This window comes from Anabrus simplex, chromosome 2 (assembly GCF_040414725.1).
Source record: "Anabrus simplex isolate iqAnaSimp1 chromosome 2, ASM4041472v1, whole genome shotgun sequence".
NCBI classification, from domain to species: Eukaryota; Metazoa; Arthropoda; class Insecta; order Orthoptera; family Tettigoniidae; genus Anabrus; species Anabrus simplex.
Genome location: NC_090266.1, coordinates 606,415,383 through 606,441,004, shown reverse-complemented (window position 1 = coordinate 606,441,004; position 25,622 = coordinate 606,415,383). Strand labels below are relative to the sequence as shown.

The window sequence follows — 25,622 nt, the reverse complement described above, 5'->3', positions numbered from 1 at the left end:
CAGTAACCTGTAGTGTTTCAGAAACCACTCTAATCTGTTTTTAACCATCCGTTCTAGTGTTTTAACCACGCAATAGGATAAAACTATTGGTCTGTAAGATGTTGCATCTTGAGGATCCTTACCGGGCTTTAATATGGGCACTAATATTTGAGTAGTCCAGTCTTCCAGTAGTGGGTCATGTGTCCATCCATATGAAATTAAAAATCTCGACAAGGAGAATTTGAGCCGAGAGAGTCAATTTACTAAGCATGGAGTATTGTATGTAGTCCTTTCCCTGAGCAGTCTTTAAGAGCCCGCTGAAACTTATGCAATGTAAATGGTCATGTGAGGAAGTGATTGGGGTCGTCGCAGACGTCATCCATTGTATCTATGGGTTGAGGCACGAACGGAGGTGCAATAATGTCAACAAACTGTTCTCCCAAATCTGCAATGTTGGACGGAAAAGATGTAGTGTGGCTATCTGTCCGGAGACCTCTGCTTTGCGATCATATTGTATTTAGAGGGGTATCTTTATTAATACCTTCGCAAAAACTCCTCCAGCTTTGACGTTTTCGTTGTTTCAATTAACGTTTCACTTTGGCATTCGTCTGTTGGTACAACACATAATTATCCCAAGGAGGTTGGTGTCGGCGCTGGTTAAAAGCATGCTTACGCTTTGCAATCATCAATGAACATCCTCGGTCCCTCCAAGAGGTTGGTGGTCCTCTTTTAAGAGTGTATGGGTGCTTTTCAGGTATTGAAATGTGGGCGGCAGGTTTATTATTTTCAGGAAAGCAGTATACTCTTCTAACGGAGTTAACGGAGTCCACAATAACTGGAGATCGTTGTCGATTTTAGAAGTGTAGGCGTACCAGTCTGCAAGTTTTGTATTCCACTTGGTGGATGGGTAAATAGAGCATGGTGAGATATAAAGAGTATGCAACAAAATTTCAATCGCATAATGGTCCGAACCTATGACATACGGCGAAGTTTTACAGGACACTGTGTTCAAGAAAGTAGAAGAGCACAATGTAACATCAACAGCAGAAGGACACTGTCGACGTCAAGGGGCGAGAGTTGGAGATCCATCATTTAAAATGACGAAGTTAAATTCGTCGAGGGTATTCAACAGGGCAGTACCCGCAGCATCGGTGAACGTACAACCCCACATATTAAGTGTGGCGGGTCGAGTTGTGATAGCAGCTCAATCACACATCGAGGAGGGCAATACATTGATAACAGGGTAAAAGGCTTGGGAGTCAAGTCTATCCGTACAGCTACGGCCTGGAGAGACGGCACTTGTTTAAAGTTCAGAGGGATCATCTTACGTCGTACTTGAGAGGAAATAATGAGAGCTGCTCCACCGTAACCATCCACACGATCATCTCTGTACACTCTGAAACCACTAAACCGCACCTCCAAACCTAGAGGTATCCAACTTTCAGATATGGCAACGACAGAAATCTGCCTGTCATGAATCTCCTTTAATAAACTGTCTTTGTTAGCTGTCAAAGAATGAGCGTTCCACTGTAATACTTTTAGATTAATTGCTATTGTTAATGAACCGAGAAATCATTTCACGTAATTCTTAAGACGTTGGAGGGCCTGTCGAAGATGAGGTTATTCCTTGTAAAATAAGATTGTGAACGTTGGATATTAAGACATCCATCACAAAAGGAGAATTAATCTTTGAAAGAGATTTGTCCACTTTCATTTGAGAGGGAATACAATGAGGTTGAGGGGTGCAGGGGTTTTGTCTGATGGGGCCTTGTGGAAATTCATGGGGGGAATAAAAGAGAGATGGTTGCTCATAAGTACGGAGACAGGTGGTGAGGCTAGGCGCGGTTTTTTGAAGGCAGTGAATCTATTAGAGCGCTGCGTCGGGAGCGAAGGGAAGGTCCCTTCATCTTCGATGAGAAGGGTTGATCCCGCTACCTCTGCGTAGGGTCGGTGTTCCAAAACGTGGATTGCGTCCTTGAAAGGAATATTCCCAATAGCTGATATTTCGTTCACCTTCTGCTGTTTTGAGTATTCTGGACAATATTTACTTGTGGCAATATGTGCACCATTACAATGTACACACACTAATTGCAAGGATGAGCACTGTGCTACAGGATGCTGATTACCACATTTAGCGCGTCTTCCCGTTGACGACATTGTAGCTGAGTATGGCCAAACCGTAAACACGTAAAACATTGGCGTACAGGAGCAACGTATGGGGTGACCTCACACCGCATACCGTAAATAGACTCACTGTCCTGCAAAAACTGGGAATCGAATTGTACTACACATGTTTGAAGAAGGATACTCTCTTGTGTGCCATTGTGATGCATTTTCTTCATCATAGGCGTACCCTGAGAATGCTGATGGGGGAACAAATGTTTTGTAGGAGCTCTTCGTCACCTAGACTGACATCAACGTTACGGATAACCCCTTGGCGAGTAATTACATGATCTGGAACATAAGCTTGCAATTGTTTCTCAGCAAACAGGGGGAGAGGGGCACTACAAGTAAGTCAGCAGCTCGAGCTGTTTTTAAGTCAACCTTGATTCTGTTCCATCCAATGGGGATAATTTTCAAAATGCTAAACCTAATTGTTGGCATACTATTGTAAAGCAATTTCCTTAATCCCATGGGATGAAATTTTCCAATATTGCCTGCTGTACCATCTACGTATATATAGAATGGGCCAGGAAAGTCGTCCTTGTAGCTATTGTTTTTGTTGTTCGCATAGGGGGAAGGGCGCATGTTAACTGTACTCGGAAGTTTTTCTGATGACAAATGTGATTCAAAAGTGGATGTCGTGAATTTTTTTCGTTGTTGTGTGGCTGGTGTTCCATCGGACGCTTCTGGGCTGAATTGCTGCGAAGCTCCATTTCTACGTCGTAATGCTGGTCTTCATTTAGGGTGAGGAGAGCTGCCCTTCACTGTAGAATGTAAAGAAGGCGTCGGAAGATCCTCTATGGCATTATTCGGTTGAATAGGGGGAGGGCCTCCCACCCCGTATGTTCCACCGTCCATCAGTAAAACATGTTTAACTTAAGTATAATACACTGTAGTAAATAAATGAAATAGTAGTAGATTCGTAGCACAAACAAACAAGACGCTTGCTACACTGTGTTCCGTTCGCCCGAGTGAAATACGTAGCCACTTGCGAGGAGCTCAGCTGGCACGACCTACCCGGTGCGCTCACGAAAGCATACTGTTCGTCTGACATTAACCTACCAACACACACAAGTTGAGTCTGCCAAACACTAGCGTCTGTGTTCTATCGTTGAGTAATGATGTCGACGTTTGTGCCTGAAAAAGAACATTTGCGGCACGCATTTCTTTACTTATTTAATCAAAAGAAAAAGGCTGTGGAAACTCATCGTTTGCTGGTAGAAACATACGGTGAACATGCTCCATCGATTAGAACATGTGAGACATGGTTTCGACAATTTAAACGGCAAGAAGACCATGCTTTGTGTCTGGTGGGCCCAGAGCGGTATTGTGTATTATGAACTCTTGAAGCCCGGCGAAACCGTTAATGCACAACTCTATCGCCAACAAATGCTTAATTTAAATCACGCATTGATCGAAAGACGACCGGAATGGGCCAGAAGACATGGACAAGTGATTAGTATTACACGACAATGAGCCTTCTCACACAACAAAACCAGTGAAAGGCACCTTGAAATCGCTTGGATGGGACATCCTTCCGCTCCCGCCGTACTGCCCCGACCTGGCGCCATCTATCACATCTTTACATCAATGGGGCACGCGCTCGCAGAGCAGCACTTCAGCAATTTCGAGGAAGTTGGAAAACGGCTCGACGAATGGTTTGCTGCAAAAGACAAGCAGCTTTTCTGCCGTGGTATTCATAACTTGCCTGAAAGATGGGCGAAGTGTGTAGAATCTGATGGCCAACATTTTGAATTCACAACAAATGGATTTCCCTAGAAAATTACGTGCTTTCTTTACCACAAAAACCGGAAAAACTTATGCATACACCTGGTAAAAGGTAAACTATATTGTTTGCTCCTCACTTAATTCGATGACTGCATAACGTACGAGTAGCAAAATTTACACGCTTCCTTATTATGTTATTTTCACCATCGCCTAATTTCAATCGAGTACACTCCGTGAGTTCTGCTGAGCGAGTAGGCTATACGATACCGATTATACGGTATAAATTAACATTTACATTCGGGTGATGTTTGGTTCGAACACCATCGATAGCAGCATTGAGGATTGCTTTCCCTGGTTTCCCCATTTTCACACCAGACAAATGCCGAGGCTGTGTCTTCATAAAGGCCACGGTCGGTGCCCTCCAATCTCTGCATCGCCGAAAACTTATCTGATTTAGGAGAAACAGAAACATTACTTTTATTTCAAATTAATGTATTTTCATCTAGTACTTATCTGCTCCTGCAAAACTGTGTCCATCTTCTTTTTCTCCGCTTTTCCCACACATGTAGGGTCGCGGGTGCGAACTGTGTAGCACATGTGGATTTGGCTCTGTTTTACGAGCGGATGCCCTTCCTGACGCCAACCCTATATAGAAGGATGTAATCACTATTGCGTATTACTCTGGTGATTGGTAGTGTTGTGTATTGTCTGAATGTGAAGAGGAAAGTGTTGGCACAAACACAAGCACCAATTCCCCGGGCTAGAAGAATTAACCCGAGGCGATTAAAATCCCCGACCAGGCCGGGAATCGAACCCGGGACCCCTCTAAACCGAAGGCCTCAACGCTGACCATTCAGCCAATGAGTCTGACTCTGCAAAACCGTATCCATATAATTCATAAACTTCTCCAGATTACTTGCCGATTAATATAAAATGATAATAACGTTAGCAAATCTTCGAATTGAATATTCTTCCCATTTGAACTACTGTATCTTTCCTTGGCCAAATTTCTCTCTTATTTGTTTTAACACCTGTTAGATATATATAAAAAAGAAGGCGAGTTTCGATGCAAATATGTTTTACTCTGTTCTGTATAAATGCATCTTTCCCCATTTCCCTCAACTCCTCTTATGCGATTTGGTCCTTTAACCCTTCTCTCTTTCGATTGATTCAACTGTCCCTCCAGATCTCAATATGCCACGTGTAGTACAAGCACTTCTTGTTCTTATACAATACACCAGAATATCACTGCGGTGAATGCGGAGAAACCATGGGTAAAGCTACATTCAAGCTTAACAAGAGTTTACAAGCGACCAGGAACTTTACGATCCTCCATTTAACACAGCATCAGAGAGGTTACTTACTAGCTGCCTTCACGGGGCAAGATATACATACATTCTCAGAAGGGGCAGGTATTTTAGTCAGTAATAAAATACTGTAGTCAATGGAGCAGTGGGGTGGTTAGACTAAAGTGTCTTTTATTGGAGCTTTATCTTAGACTGTGAAGTAGCTGATAAGTTTCTAGAATCTTCTTCGTGCTCTCTTTGAAATTATCTGTATTTTGACAATAATGTAAAAGTTATTTTGTGATAACAATTCCAATTTCGACATCGTCGGTGGTACCGCCAATTAAAAGCCATACTTGATCTCAGGATAAATTGCCGGGCTGAGTGGCTCAGACGGTTGAGGCGCTGGACTTCTGACCCCAACTTGGTAGGTTCTATCCTGGAGGTGGTATTTGTAGGTGCTCAAATACGTCAGCCTCGTGTCGGTAGATTTACTGGCACGTAAAAGAACTCCTGCGGGACCGAATTTCGGCACCTCGGCGTCTTCGAAGACCGTAAATGTAGTTAGTGGGACGTAAAGCAAATAACATTATTATCAGGATAAAATTGTTTACAGATAACGGTAATTATAGCTTGCTCATTAAAATGGAGCTAGTCGCGTGGTATAGGGTTAATGTTATCTGTCTCTTATCTGGAGGCCCCGGGTTCGATTCTCAGACAGCCCAAGGATGTTATTCCTGAACTGAGGGGTCGAACGGGATTAATTGAGGAACTGTCCAATATGAGAGGAAGTGGACCCAGTCATAAAAGTCAAGCAATACACTGAGAATGTCGTCACGCTGGCTACGTGACACTCCAATTTTTCAGACCATTTGGCTGGGCAGCAGCCTTCTTGGCATGCTAACGTTCTGAATAGCCTGAATGTGTCCGAGTTTGCTCATTACGTGTTAGACACTCAGTTAAGTACTGTAGGTCGGCTTTTGTGAAAAGTAAATTTATCAGCATTCCAGGAAAATTACAACTTTTATGTTCCCATTCATCTTTGCTATAATAGTAATAATTCATAACTGTGTTGCTCAGGATAAAATGAAGATCTATTAAAAACCCAATTGATTACTTTGGTTTGAGAACAAAACACGTCCAGTGTTTCAACTGCCGAATAGTATATTTTTCGGAGGTCTGGAATGGGTTCTCTAAGCCTCGAAATGACTCGTGTAGAAGTGATTTCTATGGCCTCCCACCTCAATTTCTGATGAATGTTAGAGCAGTTACTAATCTATAGGACAAGAGTTTTTTCTTCCCAGTCTGAGCCCTATTTCATTACTAATACGTCCACCAGTACAGGCATACTTATAGGCTTAAATTGCACTTGACCGTGATATCCAGAGCAACAACAAAAGAAACCTACGTAGAATGTGGTCACGGTATTGTAAAGTGCTTGGTTAGCGATGGTCTAGCTATTTGGATTATAGCGCCAAGATGACCTGGAGTTCAGCTCGCGGGTTCCCTTTCATCTGTCTCACGGGCAGTGACATCACCAGGGTCTGTCAGCTGACCTCCTCTGTTTGCTAAATAGCTTCTTCCTGCGACTTGAGGACTGGTCCTGGGACAATTAGCCTGAGCCAGCCGCTACATAGCAAACCTTCTCTTTAAATCTCCTTCTACATACTTCAGGAATGGGGAGAGTATCCGTCGAACTCGTCTATGGTATGTGAATACTCCTACGCTTCCAGAAATATTGGAATTAGAGAAAAAAAGACGAAGAAGTGAAGAAAAACCTCACGAAACCAATCCCTCTTGGTATTAACCATCCACAATTTTTCCTTTCGTGAACATACCTTAGAAAGGCTGTGGATGTTGACTCACACCACGGAGTGCAGTCATTCCAGCTATACGTCCTGAACCTCAATAAAAGTACTGTAGATATAACCGAGTATGCACGGTGTATGTATGTTGGGTATTCAGCCCGAAGGCTGGTTGGATCCTCAACAGGTTCACCATTAGCTGTCATAGATGGCCTAGGCGTCACTGAAGAGGCGTACTAGGGAAATGAGGAGTGAGGTAGTTTCCCGTTGCTTTCCTCACCGAGCCAGAAGTTGCTATTGCACATCAGTCTGCCAAGCCCACTGAAATGCCTGCACCAACCGACCCTATGAGCGAAATTTTCACACCATTCATAGCAGGGACTGGCTGCTATGCACGGTATGGCTCTAAAGTAAGTATACTCTACCTATCATTTTCACAGTCATTTTGCAAACAAAAAGCTACATGAGAAATTGGATTGTGTTCCTTTAGTTGTTAAGTTCTACATTTCTAGTTTACCAATTTTATTAGTTTGGCTCTCCAATTCTGGCTTACTCATTTTAGTGCCAAAGCGCCAGTATGTTAGAATATCGGCTACAACTTGGCATTTTCCTTTGAGACAGAGACTGACTGTCCAGTAACTAGCATTACTAGCTAAATGACTTTTAGAACTAAACTGAGGGGACTGAGGTATTAGACCACCTTTCAAACCTTCCCTCTTTCGTACGGTTTCCTTGGTTTAAATATAAGATGGAATATTGTTGATATACCGAGATGTTACTTGTTTTCATTGATTTATCATCAGTGAAAGAAATACTCGCCCACCTCTATGGTGTAGTGGTTAGTGTGATTAGCTGCTACCCCCGGTGGCCCGGGTTCGATTCCTGGCTCTGCCACGAAATTTGAAAAGTGGTACGAAGGCTGGAACGGGGTCCACTCAGTCTCGGGAGGTCAACTGAGTAGAGGTGGGTTCGATTCCCACCTCAGCCATCCTGGAAGTGGTTTTCCATGGTTTCCCACTTCTCCTCCAAGCAAATGCCGGGATGGTACCTAACTTAAGGCCACGGCCGCTTCCTTCCGTCTTCCTTTTCTATCCCTTCCAATCTTCACATCCCACACCCAGGCCCCTGTTCAGCATAGCAGGTGAGGCTGCCTGGGCGAGGTACTGGTCATCCTCCCCAGTTGTATCTCCGATCCGGAGTCTGAAGCTCCAGGACACTGCCCTTGAGGCGGTAGAGGTGGGATCCCTCGCTAAGTCCGAGCGAAAAACCAACCCTGGAGGGTAAACAGATTAAGAAAGAAGAAGAAGAAAGAAATACTCATCTGTTTGCAGATTATTATTATTATTATTATTATTATTATTATTATTATTATTATTATTATTATTATTATTATTATTCTGCTGGAAGTTTTCCCTCACGGTCCCTGGATATGTAGACCAGTCACTTACGATGAACCAGTACTTATCTCACACAACATTAAGAATTGCCTTCTTCTAATTACGAGTAATTCAGTTAGTCGAAACTAGTTGCCCCAAGTATAGGAGGAAGAAGATTATAATTCTTCGCGTATTAAACATAAACAGAGATTTGAAGGAAGCACTCTCAATCCATCCTATTGTGAAAAGTTTGATTCTGAATGTCCTCTCAAGAAATGAAATGAAATGAAATGAAATGGCGTATGCCTTTTAGTGCCGGGAGTGTCCGAGGACGTGTTCGGCTCGCCAGGTGCAGGTCTTTCGATCTGACTCCCGTAGGCGACCTGCGCGTCGTGATGAGGATGAAATGATGATGAAGGCGACATATACATCCAGTCCCGTGCCAGAGAAATTAACCAATGATGATTAAAATTCCCGACACTGCCCGGAATTGAACCCGGGACCCCTGTGACCAAAGGCCAGCACGCTAACCATTTAGCCATTGAGCCGGACTCCTCTCAAGACATTCCGTGAAATACGGCACTGGAGGATGTTCCTGCCTTGTGATATAAGTAACACGAGTATACGGTGATCAAAACTTCACCTTTGTTGGCTTACCGTAGTGCAGATGGCCACATTTCTAAGAGCTATTCAACAAGGGCTTTGAGTCATCCATTGTGGAGCACTCGACTTCGTCCGGCACTCATTCTAACTCGTACTGGCATTTAACATGCAACTTCCTGCCGTAAGATCCCTTGACCAACTTTAGACGTATGGTTGTTGTAATTTCTACAGTACTACAATCAGAATGCTAAGGTGTACACTCGCACCCAAACAGACGTCCCGAAGACTACCAGATATATGCATAAGTTTTTGCCGGTTTTTGTGGTAAAGGAAACACATAACTTTCAAGAGAAATTCTTTTTTTTTTTTTTTTTCAAAATGTTGGCCATCGGCTCCTACACACTTCGCCCATCTTTCAGGTAAGTTATGAATACCATGCCAGAAAAACTGCTTGTCTTTTGCAGCAAACCATTCGTCGAGCCATTTTCCAACTTCCTCGAAATTGCTGAAGTGTTGCTCTGCGAGCGCATGCCCCATTGATGCGAAGAGGTGATAGATGCTAGTTGTTTTACGTCGCACCGACACAGGTAGGTCTTACGGCGACGATGGGACAGGAAATGGCTAGGAGTGGGAAGGAAGCGGCCGTGGCCTTACTTAAGGTACAGCCCCAGCATTTGGCTGGTGTGAAAATGGGAAACCACGGAAAACCATTTTCAGGGCTGCCGACAGTGGGGTTCGAACCTACTATCTCCCGAATACTGGATACTGGCCACACTTAAGCGACTGCAGCTATCGAGCTCGGTGGGTGATAGATGGCGCCAGTTCGGGGCAGTACGGCGGGTGTTTAAGGATGTCCCATCCAAGCGATTTCAAGGTGTCTTTCACTGGTTTTGCTGTGTGAAACGGTGCATTGTCGTGTAACAAAATCACTTTGCCATGTCGTCTGGCCCATTCCGGTCGTCTTTCGATCAATGCGTGATTTAAATTAATCATTTTTTGGCGATAGCGTTGAGTTTGAGTTGGGTCATCATCCAGTAACGCCTCCAATTGCTCGTCTTGCACTTTTGTGGTCTACCAGAGCGCAGTGTCTTTCACATTCAAATCACCATGTTTAAATGGTCGAAACCATGTCTCACATTTTCTAATCGATGGACCGTGTTCACCATATGTTATTACCAGCAAACGATGAATTTCCACAGCCTTTTCCTTTTGATTAAATAAGAAAAACAATGCGTGCCGCAAATGTTCTTTTTCAGGCACAAACGTCGAACGATACAACACAGACGCTAGTGTTTGGCGGAATCAACTTATGTTTGTCGGTAGGTTAATGTCAGGCGAAAAAACTGACGTATGTGTCAAATTCATACGCTGCGTACTGCTCGCTGGCGCCATCTCTTAATGAAACTGGAAAGGACTTATGCATGCACCTGGTATCTTTCGGAACACTGAGATATATGGATTCCTTTAAGCATGACAATCAAATGTCCGTTGCAATGAAAGTAGTTTACAGAAATTTTCAGATTCTTTCATTATCTCTTCTCAGAGATCTTAATTTCATTCCACTTTTCCGAGAAATGCCACATACCGTAGCTTATTCACTCAAGCGTCACGTATGTTTTTCTGGGCTGGTATAGCACATGTTGTTTAATATTACGGACAAAATAGAATGTAAATTACAGGAGCGAGTTTTCCGTGGTGCCTCATTTTCACACCAGACAAATGTTGGGGCTATACCTTAATTAAGGCCAAGGTCGCTGCCTTCCCAGTCCTAGCCTTTTCCCATCCTTGATGTGTTAGTAATACGTTAAACAAGTAGCAAAAGAATTTAAATTAATTATTCATTTTGACGTTAAAGCTTCTTGTTTATTTGTGTACCGGGCGAGTTGGCCGTGCGCGTAGAGGCGCGCGGCTGTGAGCTTGCATCCGGGAGATAGTAGGTTCGAATCCCACTATCGGCAGCCCTGAAGATGGTTTTCCGTGGTTTCCCATTTTCACACCAGGCAAATGCTGGGGCTGTACCTTAATTAAGGCCACGGCCGCTTCCTTCCAACTCCTAGGCCTTTCCTATCCCCATCGTCGCCATAAGACCTATCTGTGTCGGTGCGACGTAAAGCCCTTAGCAAAAAAAAAAATGTTTATTTGTATCGTCCCACATGATTATTTGACGGTTCATAATACAAATGTGAGACTACATTGTCCAAATTACATGAGCGCACAGTACTACAGACTAATATGCGCATCGGAAAACACAAAACAACAACAGCATCATCATCATCAACAACAACTTGCAGGCCACGTATATCGTAGAATAGTGACGTATAACCAATATTCCAAAGTCACTATTTTATCCTACTGACAGGGTAACTCTCGCCTGTTGGAAAGTGAGATCACTGTGCATTCCTCAGTCATGAGTGTTGGCCTAAAACGTACTATATTTTTACAGTTTGTTTTACGTCGCACCTACACAGACATATGTCTTATGGCGTCGATGGGATAGGAAAGGGCTAGGAGTGGGATGGAAGTGGCAGTGGCCTTAATTAAGGTACAGCCTGAGGTGAAAATGGCAAAACCACGGATACGAATCTTTAGGGCTGCCGACAGTGGGGTGCGAACCCACTATCCCCCGAATGCAAGCTCACAGCTGTGCGACTCTAACTACACGGCCAGCTCGCTTGGCAGGTTTACTCAGTGTTTCGATACGTGAGTTGCGGGGCTTCAAAGTTAATACCTGGTAGTTATGCATCCTCGGCGGGTTTCAGTATAAAATGAGCATCTTGAACAATATTACATATTTTCAGAACATATTTTATTCACTCTGGTGATATAGACAATAACTTACTGTTGATTTCACGTCTCCTGTCTCGAACGCAAGAGACGATCCATCTACCACGAGGTTTTTCTTACTGTTCGGGAATAAAAATTATATATTCCAGTTGAACAGGTGAAATCAGGTTATTTGTGGTATGTGTGCCGACATTGATGTGTTATGTGCAGCGAAAAAGATAAATGTGTAAATATTTACAAACTAGTCCGCCTCTGTGGTGTAGTGGTTAGCGTGATTAGCTGCCACCCCCGGAGGCTCGGGTTCGATTCCCGGCTCTGCCACGAAATTTGAAAAGTGGTACGAGGGCTGGAACGGGGTCCACTCAGCCTCGGGAGGTCAACTGAGTAGAGGTGGGTTCGATTCCCCCCTCAGCCATCCTGGAAGTGGTTTTCCGTGGTTTCCCACTTCTCCTCCAGGCGAATGCCGGGATGGTACCTAACTTAAGGCCACGGCCGCTTCCTTCCCTCTTCCTTGCCTATCCCTTCCAATCTTCACATCCCTCCACAAGGCCCCTGTTCAGCATAGCAGGTGAGGCCGCCTGGGCGAGGTACTGGTCATACTCCCCAGTTGTATCCCCCGACCAAGAGTCTGAAGCTCCAGGACACTGCCCTTGAGGCGGTAGAGGTGAGATCCCTCGCTAAGTCCGAGGGAAAAACCGAACCTGGAGGGTAAACAGATGATGATGATGATGATGATTTACAAACTAAATGCATTCATAACTCCCGTGAGCCTCAGCTTGGCCGGGGTCTAAGGCTGGATGCCCTTCCTGACTCCACGTGGTTTTCAGATTAAAATCTCTACCAGGATCGACTAGGGTTCGAATCTCAGCCTTCCGGGTGGACAGCTTAGTCACTGGAATAATCACACTCCCCTCTCCCTTTGTTACACCTGGTATATGTATAAAATGTTACTTTTGCCTATACATTTAAATTTTAAGCCAATACTTCGTTTAAGGGAAATCTCGGATGAGGTGTAAAATGATCAATACCTTTGGTTTTTGGAAATCAAATCTACTGATGTGATTGGCATGAAAGTTGGTATTTATCAGAAGATGCTCTGGAAATAAAGTTAGGCAGCAATTTATTACAATATCCCTAAGTAGAGGTATTTCCTATGTGTTTTGCACGTATTTCCACAATGTTTACATTTTCGAAAAGAGTGCAGGCAAAGAAAACTGTAGGAAAACCTATTTTGTCTGTAAAGTATTCACCGTGGAGGCTGGTTGAATCCTCAAATAGTATAAAAATGTTATGCCGTTGTAGAGAAACAGCAAACCACTATTGTAGCGCCGTAATGAGGCATGCAGGGCGTGATGAGGAGTGAAATAATTTGCCATTGCTTTCTTCACTGAGCCAGAAAGTGCTACTGCAGGGCGACCAGCCTTACCAGAAGCAACTTTCTTAACATCCGCACACACAAGTCGAGCTCCGAATATCATCTCTCATACCTCAGCAGCTCCATACTGTATGAGACCGAGACATTGGTGGAAGCTACAATTTGCTCTGGCCTTTGCCCTTTAAATTTAACTGCTTGAATACCTCTTGGCTGTTTGCCTCGGAGTGTCTGTAATACAGATGGGCGAGTGGTTAGCGTCCGTAGGTACAGTGCGGTCATATCGGGTTCAAGGCGCGTCAATGCCTTAATTTTATCTTTCTTGTATTACTTTTTTTTTTTTGCATATTTTTTCAAGTTGATTTACGTCGCACCAACAGACATAGGTCTTATGGTGACGATGGGACAGGAAAGGGCTAGGAGTGGGAAGGAAGCGACCGTGGCCTTAATTAAGGTACAGTTCCAGCATTTGCCTGGTGTGAAAATGGGAAAGCACGGAAAACAATCTTCAGGGCTGCCGACAGTGGGGTTCGAACCCACTATCTGCCGAATTCTGGATACTGGCCGCACTTAAGCGACTGCAGCTATCGAGCTCGGTTTACTTCTTTTTTTTGCTAGTGGTGTAACGTGGCACTAACACACCGAAGGTTTTCGGCGACGCAAGGATAGGGAAGGAAGCGGACTTGGCCTTAATTAAGGTACAGTTCCAGCATTTGCCTGGTGTGAAAATGGAAAACCACGGAAAATCATCTTCAGAGCTGCCGACGGTGGGGTTCGAACTCTCCATCTCCCGAATGCACGCTCACAGCCACGTGATCGGACCACATAGCCAACTCGCTCGGTTTTCCATTTTTCTCTTCTTCCCCTATTTATTTTTATCTGTTTGTGTCTTTGTTCACGCGAACTAGGAATTGCGCTGATTAAATATAGGGCCTAACCTACATCATAAACTCTTTTACTATCGCCCTATCTTGTCACTTTTCTTTCTTAATATGTTACCCTCCAGGGTTGGTTTTACCCTCGGACTCAGCGAGGGATCCTACCTCTACAGCCTAAAGGGCCTGGAGCGTGAGACTTTGGGAGGGATCCTACCTCTACAGCCTAAAGGGCCTGGAGCGTGAGACTTTGGGTCGAGGGATACAACTGGAGAGGAGGGCCATTACCTCACCCAGGCAGCCTCACCTGCTATGCTGATCAGGGTCCTTGTGGGGGGTGAGATGGGAAGATTGGAAGAGGGAAGGAAGTGGCCGTGGCCTTCAGTTAGATACCATCGCAGCATTTACCTGGAGGAGAAATGGGAAACAACGGAAAACTACTTCCAGGTAGGCTGAAGTGGGAATCGAACCCACCTTTACTCGGTTGACCTTCCAAGGCTGAGCTGAGTGGACCCCGTTCCAGCCCTCGTACCGCTTTTCAAATTTCGTGGCAGAGCCGGGAATCGAACCCGGACCCCGGAGTTGGCAGCTAATCACGCTAACCACTACACCACAGAGGCGGACATCTTGTCACTCTCATCTTAAAAATCTCTCCCCTTTCCATTAGTTTTATAACCATTGCTTCAATATGATAAGAGGTGAAGAGGCAGTCAAACCGTGGACATTTTTAAAATAGAAAATCGGTAAGATACTAAGTAAAATAAAAAATAATAAAAGCAACCATGATGTGAATTGTAGAATGCTATTTACAATGTTATCTGTAAAAGTCTGCAATAACTTTTCTTGGTAATTTCATAAATCACTCTTTTTTGTCGTAGAATAAAGCATTGCAGGTTACATTGTAAGATATAGCGTGCCCACGTATAATATACGGACAAATACATTGTGAATTGATAGAGCGAGTGGCTGCGTGGTTTAGGTCACATAGCTGCCAGCTTGTATTCAGGAGTTAGTGGGTCCAAACGCCACTGTCGGCAGCGTTGAAGTTGGTTTTCCATTATCTCCCATTTTCACACCAGGCAAATGCAGGGGCTGTACGTTAAAGAAGGCCACGGCCGCTTCCTTTCCAGTTCTCGCACTTCCCTGTCCCGTCGTCGCCATAGACGTATTTGTGTCGGTGCGATGTGAAGCCAATTAGACATTTATTAAGAATGTAGGCACATTTTTGAAGTGTAATTAATGGAATATTATGCCACATTTTTTATGAGAAAAATTAGCGCTCACCAACGAATATCAGTGTTTTCTCGAGTTAATTAAAGTAAGAAGAAAAGAAATGGGAGAAGAAAAGAAAAAGTAAAAATGAGAAGCTAGCACTCCATGAAACCGAGATCAGGAATGCTGACCATCGCTTCCGTACATATTCCAACACAAATTGCCAACATGAATGGAGACTGATAGAGAGCTATTTTTATGATTAAATAAGGGTCAATAGCACAAACCGTCGGACGCGTGCCTGTTCAATTTTGACGTAGATCAACCTCCCAAAATTTGAAAGAAATCACTCAGTATCACTGATCTGCATTTAGTGCTGTCGCCCAGGCGGCAGGTTCCGTATAAGTTGTGTACCTAGTCTTTTCTTAAATGATTTCAGAAAAAATGATAATTTATCGAAGATCTCATTTGGTAAATTATTCCAATTCCTCATTCCTCTACCTATAAGTGAATATTTGCCACAATTTGTCCACATGACTTCCAAATTTATCTTCATATTATGATCTTTCCTACTTGTAAGAACTCCACAAAAGCTTGTACGTCTACTAATGTTATTCCGCGACACCTCTCCGCTGTGATTGCTCGGATCATACCGCTTAGTCGAGTAGCTCCACTCCTTACTCCCAAGTCTTTGCAGCCCAAAGTTTGCAACATGTTCGTAACACTACTCTTTTGTCGGAATTCATCCAGAACAAATTGTGCTGCATTCCTTTGGATCTTTTCCACTTCTCGAATCAAGTAATACTGGTGAGAGTCCCATACGTTGTAATCACACTCTAATTGGGGTCTTACCAATTACGTACACGCCCTCTCTTTACATCCTTACTACAACCCCTAAATACACTCATGACCTCTCCTTACATTAACACCTATGTACTTACAGTGTCCACCTCTTCGCTAAGCCCATAGCTGTGGCCTCATCTTGCGACTGTGATCTTCTCCCAAGGTATTCCACACTCTCGAGGCGAATAGGACCTTAGCTGACATCTTTGGGCACACACCCAATTGTCACCTATAATCACACTATATGTCACCACACCAAATGTCCGACTCGTTGGCTGAACGGTCAGCGTATTGGCCTTCGGTCCAGAGGGTCCCGGGTTCGATTCCCGGCTGGGTCGGGGATTTTAACCTTAATTGGTTAATTCCAATGGCACAGGGGCTGGGTGTATGTGTTGTCTTCATCATCATTTCATCCTCATCACGACATGCAGGTCGCCTACAGGCGTCAAATAGAAAGACCTGCACCCCGTCCTGGGATATCCCGGCTCTAAAAGCCATACGACGACAACACCAAATATCAGTCACGTTTCCACACACTCGGAAACACATGTACTAAGCCTTCAAAACCAATCAACAATACCATTACCCTAACTAGCTCACTTCTGCTGCCACTCATCTTCACAAGATCATTACTGTCGTAATTGAACAAAAGGTAACACTTCAACAGCAGTAGGTATTAATCTCGACATTTTAACATTCGTTTTCATTTACTGTACATAATCTGCTGCGACACAGTCTCAGACCCTAAACTGGACTGGGAGGGCCCACGGAAAGTAAACGATGGTTGGTACGTGTGGATGTTGGCGGGGTGGTTGTAGGGCTGTTTTCCCGTCTGTTATGTAAAAAAACAAAATAAACAAGGCATCACTTATATGTGTGTTAGATTGACTGTAGAGTTGAATAGGTGATAGGCAAAATGTTATAAAATAATAAATAACGCATGAAAATGCACTAGAACTCCAACGACCTCATATGAGATCCTCATGCACGAAAGGGTCAAAATTTATATAATCTTGAGGAATATCAGAATATCGGAATTTTTCCTTAACCATTCTGCTGCGACACAATCTCAGACCCTGATTCCTGCTTCTGAATGAGTTAAATGACGCGTACTGCTTAGACAAATTCTTTCGTTCTTTCCGACCGATTTCTGTGAATTTAAGACTGGTTGTAGTAGTATAACCACTAACCCACAGCCTCCTCTGTTCAGTGCTGTATGATGAGGTGTTTGATAGTTCCAAGTTGCAGTTAGAAGAAGCAGATTGTTAATGGCTTCCTGTGCCAAATGACTCGGTCACTGTTTTGTTTTATGCGATATGTTTTACCAAGGTACAGATTCTGAACATGTACTGAAATTAAAGTCAACGGGCCGAGTAGCTAAGGCTATAGAGCTCTGGCCTTCTTAACCTAAATTGGCAGAATCGATTCTGTCTCAGGCCTATGGTAATTGGAAGGAGCTCAGATGTCGGCCTAATGTGGGAGATTTACTGGCGTGTAAAAGAAATTCTGCGGGACAAAATTCCGGTACCTCGGCGACTCCGAAAGCCATAAAATTGTAGTTAGTGGGACGTAAAACTATTATTATTATTATTTGCTAGGGGCTTTACGTCGCACCGACACAGATAGGTCTTATGGCGACGATGGGATAGGAAAGGCCTAGGAGTTGGAAGGAAGTTGCCGTGGCCTTAATTAAGGTACAGCCCCAGCATTTGCCTGGTGTGAAAATGGGAAACCACGGAAAACCATCTTCAGGGCTGCCGATAGTGGGATTCGAACCTACTATCTCCCGGATGCAAGCTCACAGCCGCGCGCTTCTACGCGCACGGCCAACTCGCCCGGTATTTTTATTATTATTATTATTAAAGTCCTTTATAATTATCACTAGCATTCAATAATCGTAACACAAGTGTGCTGTCGATATCTCTTACTTGGCTTTGTCACATACTCTTACAGCTAACTCTTCAGCTGAACTGTGTTATAACGTTGCAGTAAACTTAACAGCTAATAATTACCGAGCTCGATAGCTGCAGTCGCTTAAGTGCGGCCAGTATCCAGTATTTGGGAGGTAGTGGGTTCGAACCCCACTGTCGGCAGCTCTGATGATGGTTTTCCGTGGTTTCCCATTTTCACACCAGGCAAATGCTGCGGCTGTACCTCAATTAAGGTCACGGTCGCTTCCTCCCCACTCCTAGCCCTTTCATGCCCATCGTCGCCATAAGACCTATCTGTGTCGGTGCGACGTAAAGCAACTTGCAAAACACAGATAATAATAATAATAATAATAATAATAATAATAATAATAATAATAATAATAATAATAATAGTCCGCTTCTGTGGTTTAGTGGTTAGCGTGATTAGTTACCACCCCCGGAGGCCCGGATTCAATTCCCGGCTCTGCCACGAAATTTGAATAGTGGTACGAGGGCTGGAACGAGGTTTACTCAGCCTCGGGAGGTCAACTGAGTAGAGGTGGGTTCGATTCCCACCTTAGCCATCCTCGAAGTGGTTTTCCGTGGTCTCCCACTTCTCCTCCAGGCAAATGCCGGAATGATACCTAACTTAAGGCCACGGCGGCTTCCTTCCCTCTTCCTTGCCTGTCCCTTCTGATCTTCCCATCCCCTACAAGGCCCCTGTTCAGCATAGCAGGTGAGGCCGCCTCGGCGAGATACTGGTCCTCCTTCCCAATTTTATCACGCCGACCCAAAGTCTCGCGTTCCGGACACTGCTCTTGAGGCGGTAGAGGGGGGATCCTTCGCCGAGCCCCAGGCGAAAACCTACCCTGGAGGCTAAACATATTGAAATGAAATGGCGTATGGCTTTTAGTGCCGAGAATGTCCGAGGACATGTTCGGCTCGACAGGTGCAGGTATTTCGATTTGACACCCGTAGGTGACCTGCGCGTCATGATGAGGATGAAATGATGATGAAGACGACAGATACACCCAGTGCCAGTGAAATTAACCAATGATGGTTAAAATTCCCGACCCTGCCGGGAATCGAACCCGGGACCCCTGTGACCAAAGGCCAGCACGCTAACCATTTAGCCATGGAGCCGGACGCTAAACATATTGAGAAAGAAAGAAAGAAAGAGAGAAAGAAAGAAAGAAAGAAAGAAAGAAAGAAAGAAAGAAAGAAAGAAAGAAAGATGATGATGATAATAATAATAAAAACAATAATAATAATAATAATAATAATAATAATATTGAACAGCGCCCTCTCAACTACTATTAAGTCTTAAAGGACATTGGTTTATAGGAGTTTTGACCTGATGGAGGATCATTAATGCCATTAAATCACTGACTCGATCTTTAAGTATTCTTAATGACAACTAACTGACCGGAGATTCCATCCTCAAACTTCAATGCAGATGACAGTGCGTAACAAACTGTATCACCTAGCCGACCTTGGATCGAATAGAAAAAATGTTTAGATGTGCACGAATGAAAGCTGAATAAAGCCGGTTCGTCAATGAATTCAAATAATATACAACACATAGTCCTACCAGCTTTCTAAAGCAGCCTATTGTCAGTCAGAGAATACAAGATTTTTCTGATATGTCATTATTTTAAATATTTCATGTAACCGTCAAGGAATGTTTCATGAACTTCTTCCGAATGATGTTCTACCCAATATCAAAACTCATGGACATCATTGATAACTGAAGGTATGGTTACGACTTCTCGAATTCAGTCGTTAAAGAATGTGGCGTAAAGGAATGTCGTCTAATTATCCAGCTCTAGGAGCCAGGATTAAGGCCATTTGGAATGCTTTTCATTTCTCCTGAGAATCCTCTTAGTTAAAAAGAACATCAGAGCACATTCTTGAGCAACTATTTGTAATTCATCACTTGACTCCAATGAAATATACTGTACTTACCTATATAATTCATTGCCATGGTCGAAATAACCAACTCTTGACGAACTGTGCTGTTTTGTTCCATCTAACCCTATCCTGTGTTACACCACTCGACAACCATTAATTATTTTTCATTTTCTTCTTTTGAGTAAGAAAGCCTCATTAACATTTTCATTAAGTAATTACTGCCATCATGCCTGAGGACTTTCTGATAATCAGTGAGAAACCATGATCACGCTGCAGGCTGTGGACTGTTCCACCTGTGTAAGTCTCAGAAAAAGAGACGACAGATGAATCAATTTCCCTTGCAGTATTCAATCTGAGTGTTTTCTCGTGTGCAAATTAAATGTATTTATAGTTGTATCGCTCGGTACTAACTGCCACTAAAGGAATAATATTTATATGACGGTTCGTAAAATGTTCCTTTTTTCAATTTGCTTTACGTCGCACCGACACAGACAGGTTTTATGGTGACGCTGGATAGGAAAGGGCTAGGATTGGGAAGGAAGCGACCATGGCCTTCATTAAGGTACAGCCCCACCATTTGCTTGGTGTGAAAATGGGGTGCCATCAGTGAATTTCGAACCCACTACCTCCCGAATGCAAGCTAGCAGCTACGTGAATGAAACCGCGCAGCCATTCACTCGGTTTTAAATTATTTTCCTCTTAAATAGTTCTCATTTTTTTTAGATGTGTTACCGCACGACTTATATCTATTGATTATTCTATTTTTTTCTTATAATATTTACCTCCACCTGCTCCTCCTTGTATACCCCTAGCGTAATAAATACCGGGGAATGATGTTATTCGGCTCACTCTCTAACCTGTATTTTCGTTACCATTTCTAGAACACCTAATGTGCACACAACCAAATCAATTGCACTACTCCCATGCGTTGTAGTATATGTCAGCTTTCCTATTTCATCCCCCTGCCACCATCCATTCAGGTTACACAGGTTTTGTGTAACACATGATTCTTTATCCTGACTGCTTCTGCTATCTAACACTAGATATAGCCCTTCTTTACTATATGCTGGGATTGCCTCCCTGATTCGTGTATTTCAGTCTTCCATTATAACAGTTGCTGGGCCGATGACCTTAGATGTTAGACCCCTTTAAATAACAAGCATCATCATCATCATGACAATTGCTGCTTTTTCAATTCTATCTCTATTTTTTTTTTGTTATTTTTTGTTATTTGCTTTACGTCGCACCGGCACAGATAGGTCTTATGGCAACGATGGGACAGGGAAGGGCTAGGAGTGGGAAGGAAGCGGCCGTGGCCTTAATTAAGGTACAGCCCCAGCATTTGCCTGGTGTGAAAATGGTAAACCACGGAAAACCATCTTCAGGGCTGCCGACAGTGGGGTTCGAACCCACGATCTCCCGAATAGTGGATACTGGCCGCAATTAAGCGACTGCAGCTATCGAGCTCGGTAATTCTATCTCTAATTAAGTTAATATATTCTATTAGAGCCTCAAAAAAGTTTGTATGTGGTGACCTGTGCGTATGATTATATAGTAACCCTACATATATACATCTCTCAGCTGACTAAATTAGAGCCACAATTTGACAACATTCTGGATTTAAAAAACCAAACGTCATATCTCTCACTAAAATGAGTTTTACATTTTACACTGATAACATTGTACAGTGTAATTTTATTAATTTCTTTATAGTCTTTTGTTTCTGATAAAACGTCGTCTTGACCCTCCTCCCACTCAGACTCGAGACTTGATATGTTGCCCTCAGGGTCCAACAATTTGGAGATCCCTGGTCTACAAAGTCGTAACCCATAAAACTCATCAACATAAACATTACTTTTACTGTTGGGATTTGAGGTTTGCTCTGTCTCTTTAGTGCCACTCCTCTCCATTATATGGCATTGCTGTCGCAATTACGCAATCTAACCCGTCAACGGCGGGTATGCAACAGCTATTGATAAATACAAGATGTATCAAAATTCAGTATTCCAACTTCGAGGGATGATAGAAGAGACCGAAATAAGCGTTTTTTGTAAAAAAGCACGGGTCTGGAACGAATTATTGACTGACAAAATCAGAAAGTGCACTGTAAGAATGTAAATTAATTATGACTGTCATACTTCAAAAGCATCAATATTACGTATTAAACATGCCGTGACCTCAGAATGCAATGTTCGCGCTGCAACAACACGCAGTACGAGAGTGTATGAGACCACCAATTGAATCCGAGGAAGAGCTCGTCGGTCGGGTGCTTGCAGCCGCGCACTCTCCTCAGCAAATGCCTGGGATCTTTAAACTTGTACGACAGGCAGAGCGTGTACTGAAGCAGGAGGACGCACTTTTAAAAAGTTTTAAAATAAAACATTACATTTAAACTGTCACGTAATAGTTTCATTCTCGATCACCACAAAATGTACTTCAACTATTGATTTCTGACCTATGGTTATTTAAAAAGATCTGTTTTTTTTCTCTTCTATTAGCCATAGACATTCAAGTATTGAATTTTGATACAATACACAAATAACAACAGGCTACCCCCCCCCCTTGTATGTATAGACCGTTCTTACGGTAATGCACCTAAGGAAGCTATAAATTATTTACTCTGAAGTACTCTTCGAAGTAGTTACTCGTGATTTGTTTATGCTGCAGCGAGTAATAGGACTAGTAAATGAAATGCCGTATGGCTTTTAATGCAGGGAGTGTCCGAGGATATGTTCGGCTCGCCAGGTGCAGGTCTTTTGATTTGACTCCCATAGGCGACCTGCGCGTCGTGATGAGGATGAAATAATGATGAAGACGACACATACACCCAGCCGCCGTGCCAGCGAAATTAACCAATGGTGGTTAAAATTCCCGACCCTGCCGAGAATCGAACCCAGGACCCCTTTGACCAAAGGTCAGCTCGCTAACTATTTAGCCATGGAGCCGGACAATATGACTAGTATCTGGAAGTGAGAGTAAACAGGGTCCTTCCACTATCCAAGGAAGCTCGGCGATTTTAGCCTGTAATGTTTTTCTCTCCTTAGCTCTTGGACGATGTGTCGCTAGTCCTGTCACTGAAGAGTAGTGAAGAGGGCTTTGCCTATTTGCGCAGTCTCCGATCAAGATTGCCAAGAAATAAGGTTAGAAAGCCGTCACGCTGACTACGTCACACTCAGACCACACCTTCAGATCACATGGCTGAGTAGCGGTCGTCTTAGTAAGCCAAGATCTATAATGAGATGTACCCCGTGGGGAAGACTGTAAGTACTTAGGTGTTAATGTAAGGAATGTTCTTCATTGGGGTAATCATATTAACGAGGTGTTTAAGAAAGATTAGAGAACTATTCCCCTGTTTCTTTAGAGTATGTACGAGTCGTAGTAATGATGTAAAGGAGAGGGCGTGTAAGTCTCTGGTAAGATCCCAATTAGAGTGTGGTTCCAGTGTATGGGACCCACACCAGGATTACTTGATACGAGAACTGAAAACGATCCAAAGGAAAGCAGCAGCACGATTTGTTCTGGGTGATTTCCGACAAAGGAATAGTTTTACGAAAATGCTGCAAACTTTGGGCTGGAAAGACTTGGGAGTAAGGGGACGAGGTGCTCGACTATGTGGTATGTTCCGAGCTATCAGTGGAGAGATGGTGTGGAATGACATTAGTAGACGAATAAGTTTGAGTGGAGCTTTTAAAAGAAGAAAATACCACAATATGAGGATAAAGTTGGAATTCGGGAGAACAAATTGGGGCATATGTTCATTTATAGGACGAAGAGTGAGGTATTGGATTAAATGATCAAAGGGAATGTTGATAAATTTCCAAGTTCTTTGAGAACGTTTAAGGGAAAGCTAGGTAAGCAATTGATAGGGAATCTGCCAGCTGGACGACAGACCTAAATGCATATCATTGATTATTGAGTATTTAGTTACATTTTTGATGATATGGCGAAATTATTTCGATTCGTAGGAAGTAATAGATGAACAGATAAGTTAATCTACAGTGATATATGTTTATAAAGCGCAAATGCACGAAAGCAGGGATCGTTTGTAGATATAATTGGCGAGACATTTGTAATTCGTTGATGATTGTTTCCTCAGATAACAAATCCATTATAAATGAACCTACAGAAAATTCGAATCACTCATCAAATTAGGGTAGAGTTAGAGCTGCGGAATATGTGTAACAGTGACCTGCAACAGCACAAGCTCAACCTATCGTATTCCCTCCACAAATCCTCTGAAAAGGCGCATCGTGATTTTGGCTAGAGCTTCCGAATGTTTCCGATGAATAGCGAAGTAACGCACATAACGAGCGTTCGGTGTTTGTTGAATGCTCCTCTCGTAGTAGAAGAAAAATGTAGCTCTGGCCAGTAGGCCTAGCTATACCATTTTAGCGCATATGGACACAAAAATCGCATTTAACTTACCAACCATGATGACTGATATTTTAGCGCGAAGTTTAACGGACTAAATTTCACAAAAATAAATTGCAGTTGTTGAAGAAAATTAAAATTGTTGTTGTACTTTTGAGAACTATAATCCACTTGCCTCCTTCCAGAGTATCTTCATAGCTTATTTTCCCATCGAGATCACGGGCAAAATCACAAGTATATTTTATGTTTTAATTATTGACTGTGCAGTGAATGGGGTTCACTCAACATTGTGAGATCGCCTGCGGTTCTGCCGGAATGACAGAAAGCTGGTTCAGTCAGCAAAGCCAAGCAGTATAACTAAGGAAGTGGTTACGCTGACCTCGTCGCACTCCGATACCTGCAAACCATTTGGCTAGACAGCGGTCATCTTGACAAGCTAAAGGTCGTTAACAGACCACTGTTTAGTTTACTACAGCGTTTCTTACAAGCCCCTTCATACATTCATAAAATAATCTTGTATTAGTGGAACTTCTTTTCGACATCCGTCCATAATTAACAGTTTTCAACCTACCGGCACCGCTTCCTGTGCAAATATCAGCAAGCGACCTGTCTGCTTTTCTGAGTAAAATAATGAGGAAAATTTTACACCAACATAATTGCAGTTTGCAGTTCCTCTCCTTAAAGTATGTTTTAAATAACTGTAGAGAAGATTATTTTATTATGTCTCTTTTGTGTTCTGATTGCTCTCTTCAGTTGATTTAGCTCTACAATTATAATATTTTGTTACAGAGATCCTTCACACTCATCCTGCAGGCTGTGGATTACGACAATTCAACACATCCTCGTAAGTACCTCTTAAAAAAATATACTTTCCTCATGTTGATCTGTTTCATAGCAAAAACAATAGATGTGTTAAATAGTGTGAATTAATGTATCTCCCGGCCAGTTGACAGCAAGTGTGCAACCATGCGTCCGTGTGTTTTCTGATTATGTTCGAATTAACACTAACCTTGGTTCTAACTTCTGTATCAAATGACGCGTTAAGCCGAGTAAGATCGTCTCTGGCTTCTCACCATAGTACAAATCCCGACCAATGCATGCGTATTTTTTAAATTGAAAAATAATATCCCTGTGGTTCGGATTCCACGTAAAACTGGTGGTCTCATGGCTAATTTGAGGATATCAGCAGTCACGTAAAACTACAAGCTTGCTTATTTCTTCTTTTCATTCCTGTGTTAGCTCAAATCTCAATGATTTTGGGCATGGTTTCTCAATGGTACGCGAACCTTCCGATGCTGGTATGAGAGCTTGGTAGTAAATACTGAATATTATTGCAAAATCTCGTGTATTGTTTAATGCATTCTTACATTGTTACCTCAAAACTTACTATCACGTTTCTACTTG

The 25,622-nt window shown here is 43.0% G+C and overlaps 1 protein-coding gene across 1 annotated transcript in view; it reads left to right on the top strand.

The window, feature by feature from the left end:
• Ser (Serrate) overlaps positions 1–25,622 on the top strand; it is a 499,400-nt gene that overhangs the window by 276,582 nt on the left and 197,196 nt on the right. Inside the window, exon 3 of the mRNA XM_067140991.2 lies at positions 25,008–25,062. Within this exon, the coding sequence (XP_066997092.2) occupies positions 25,008–25,062 (55 nt within the window). The remainder of the gene's footprint in view (positions 1–25,007; positions 25,063–25,622) is intronic.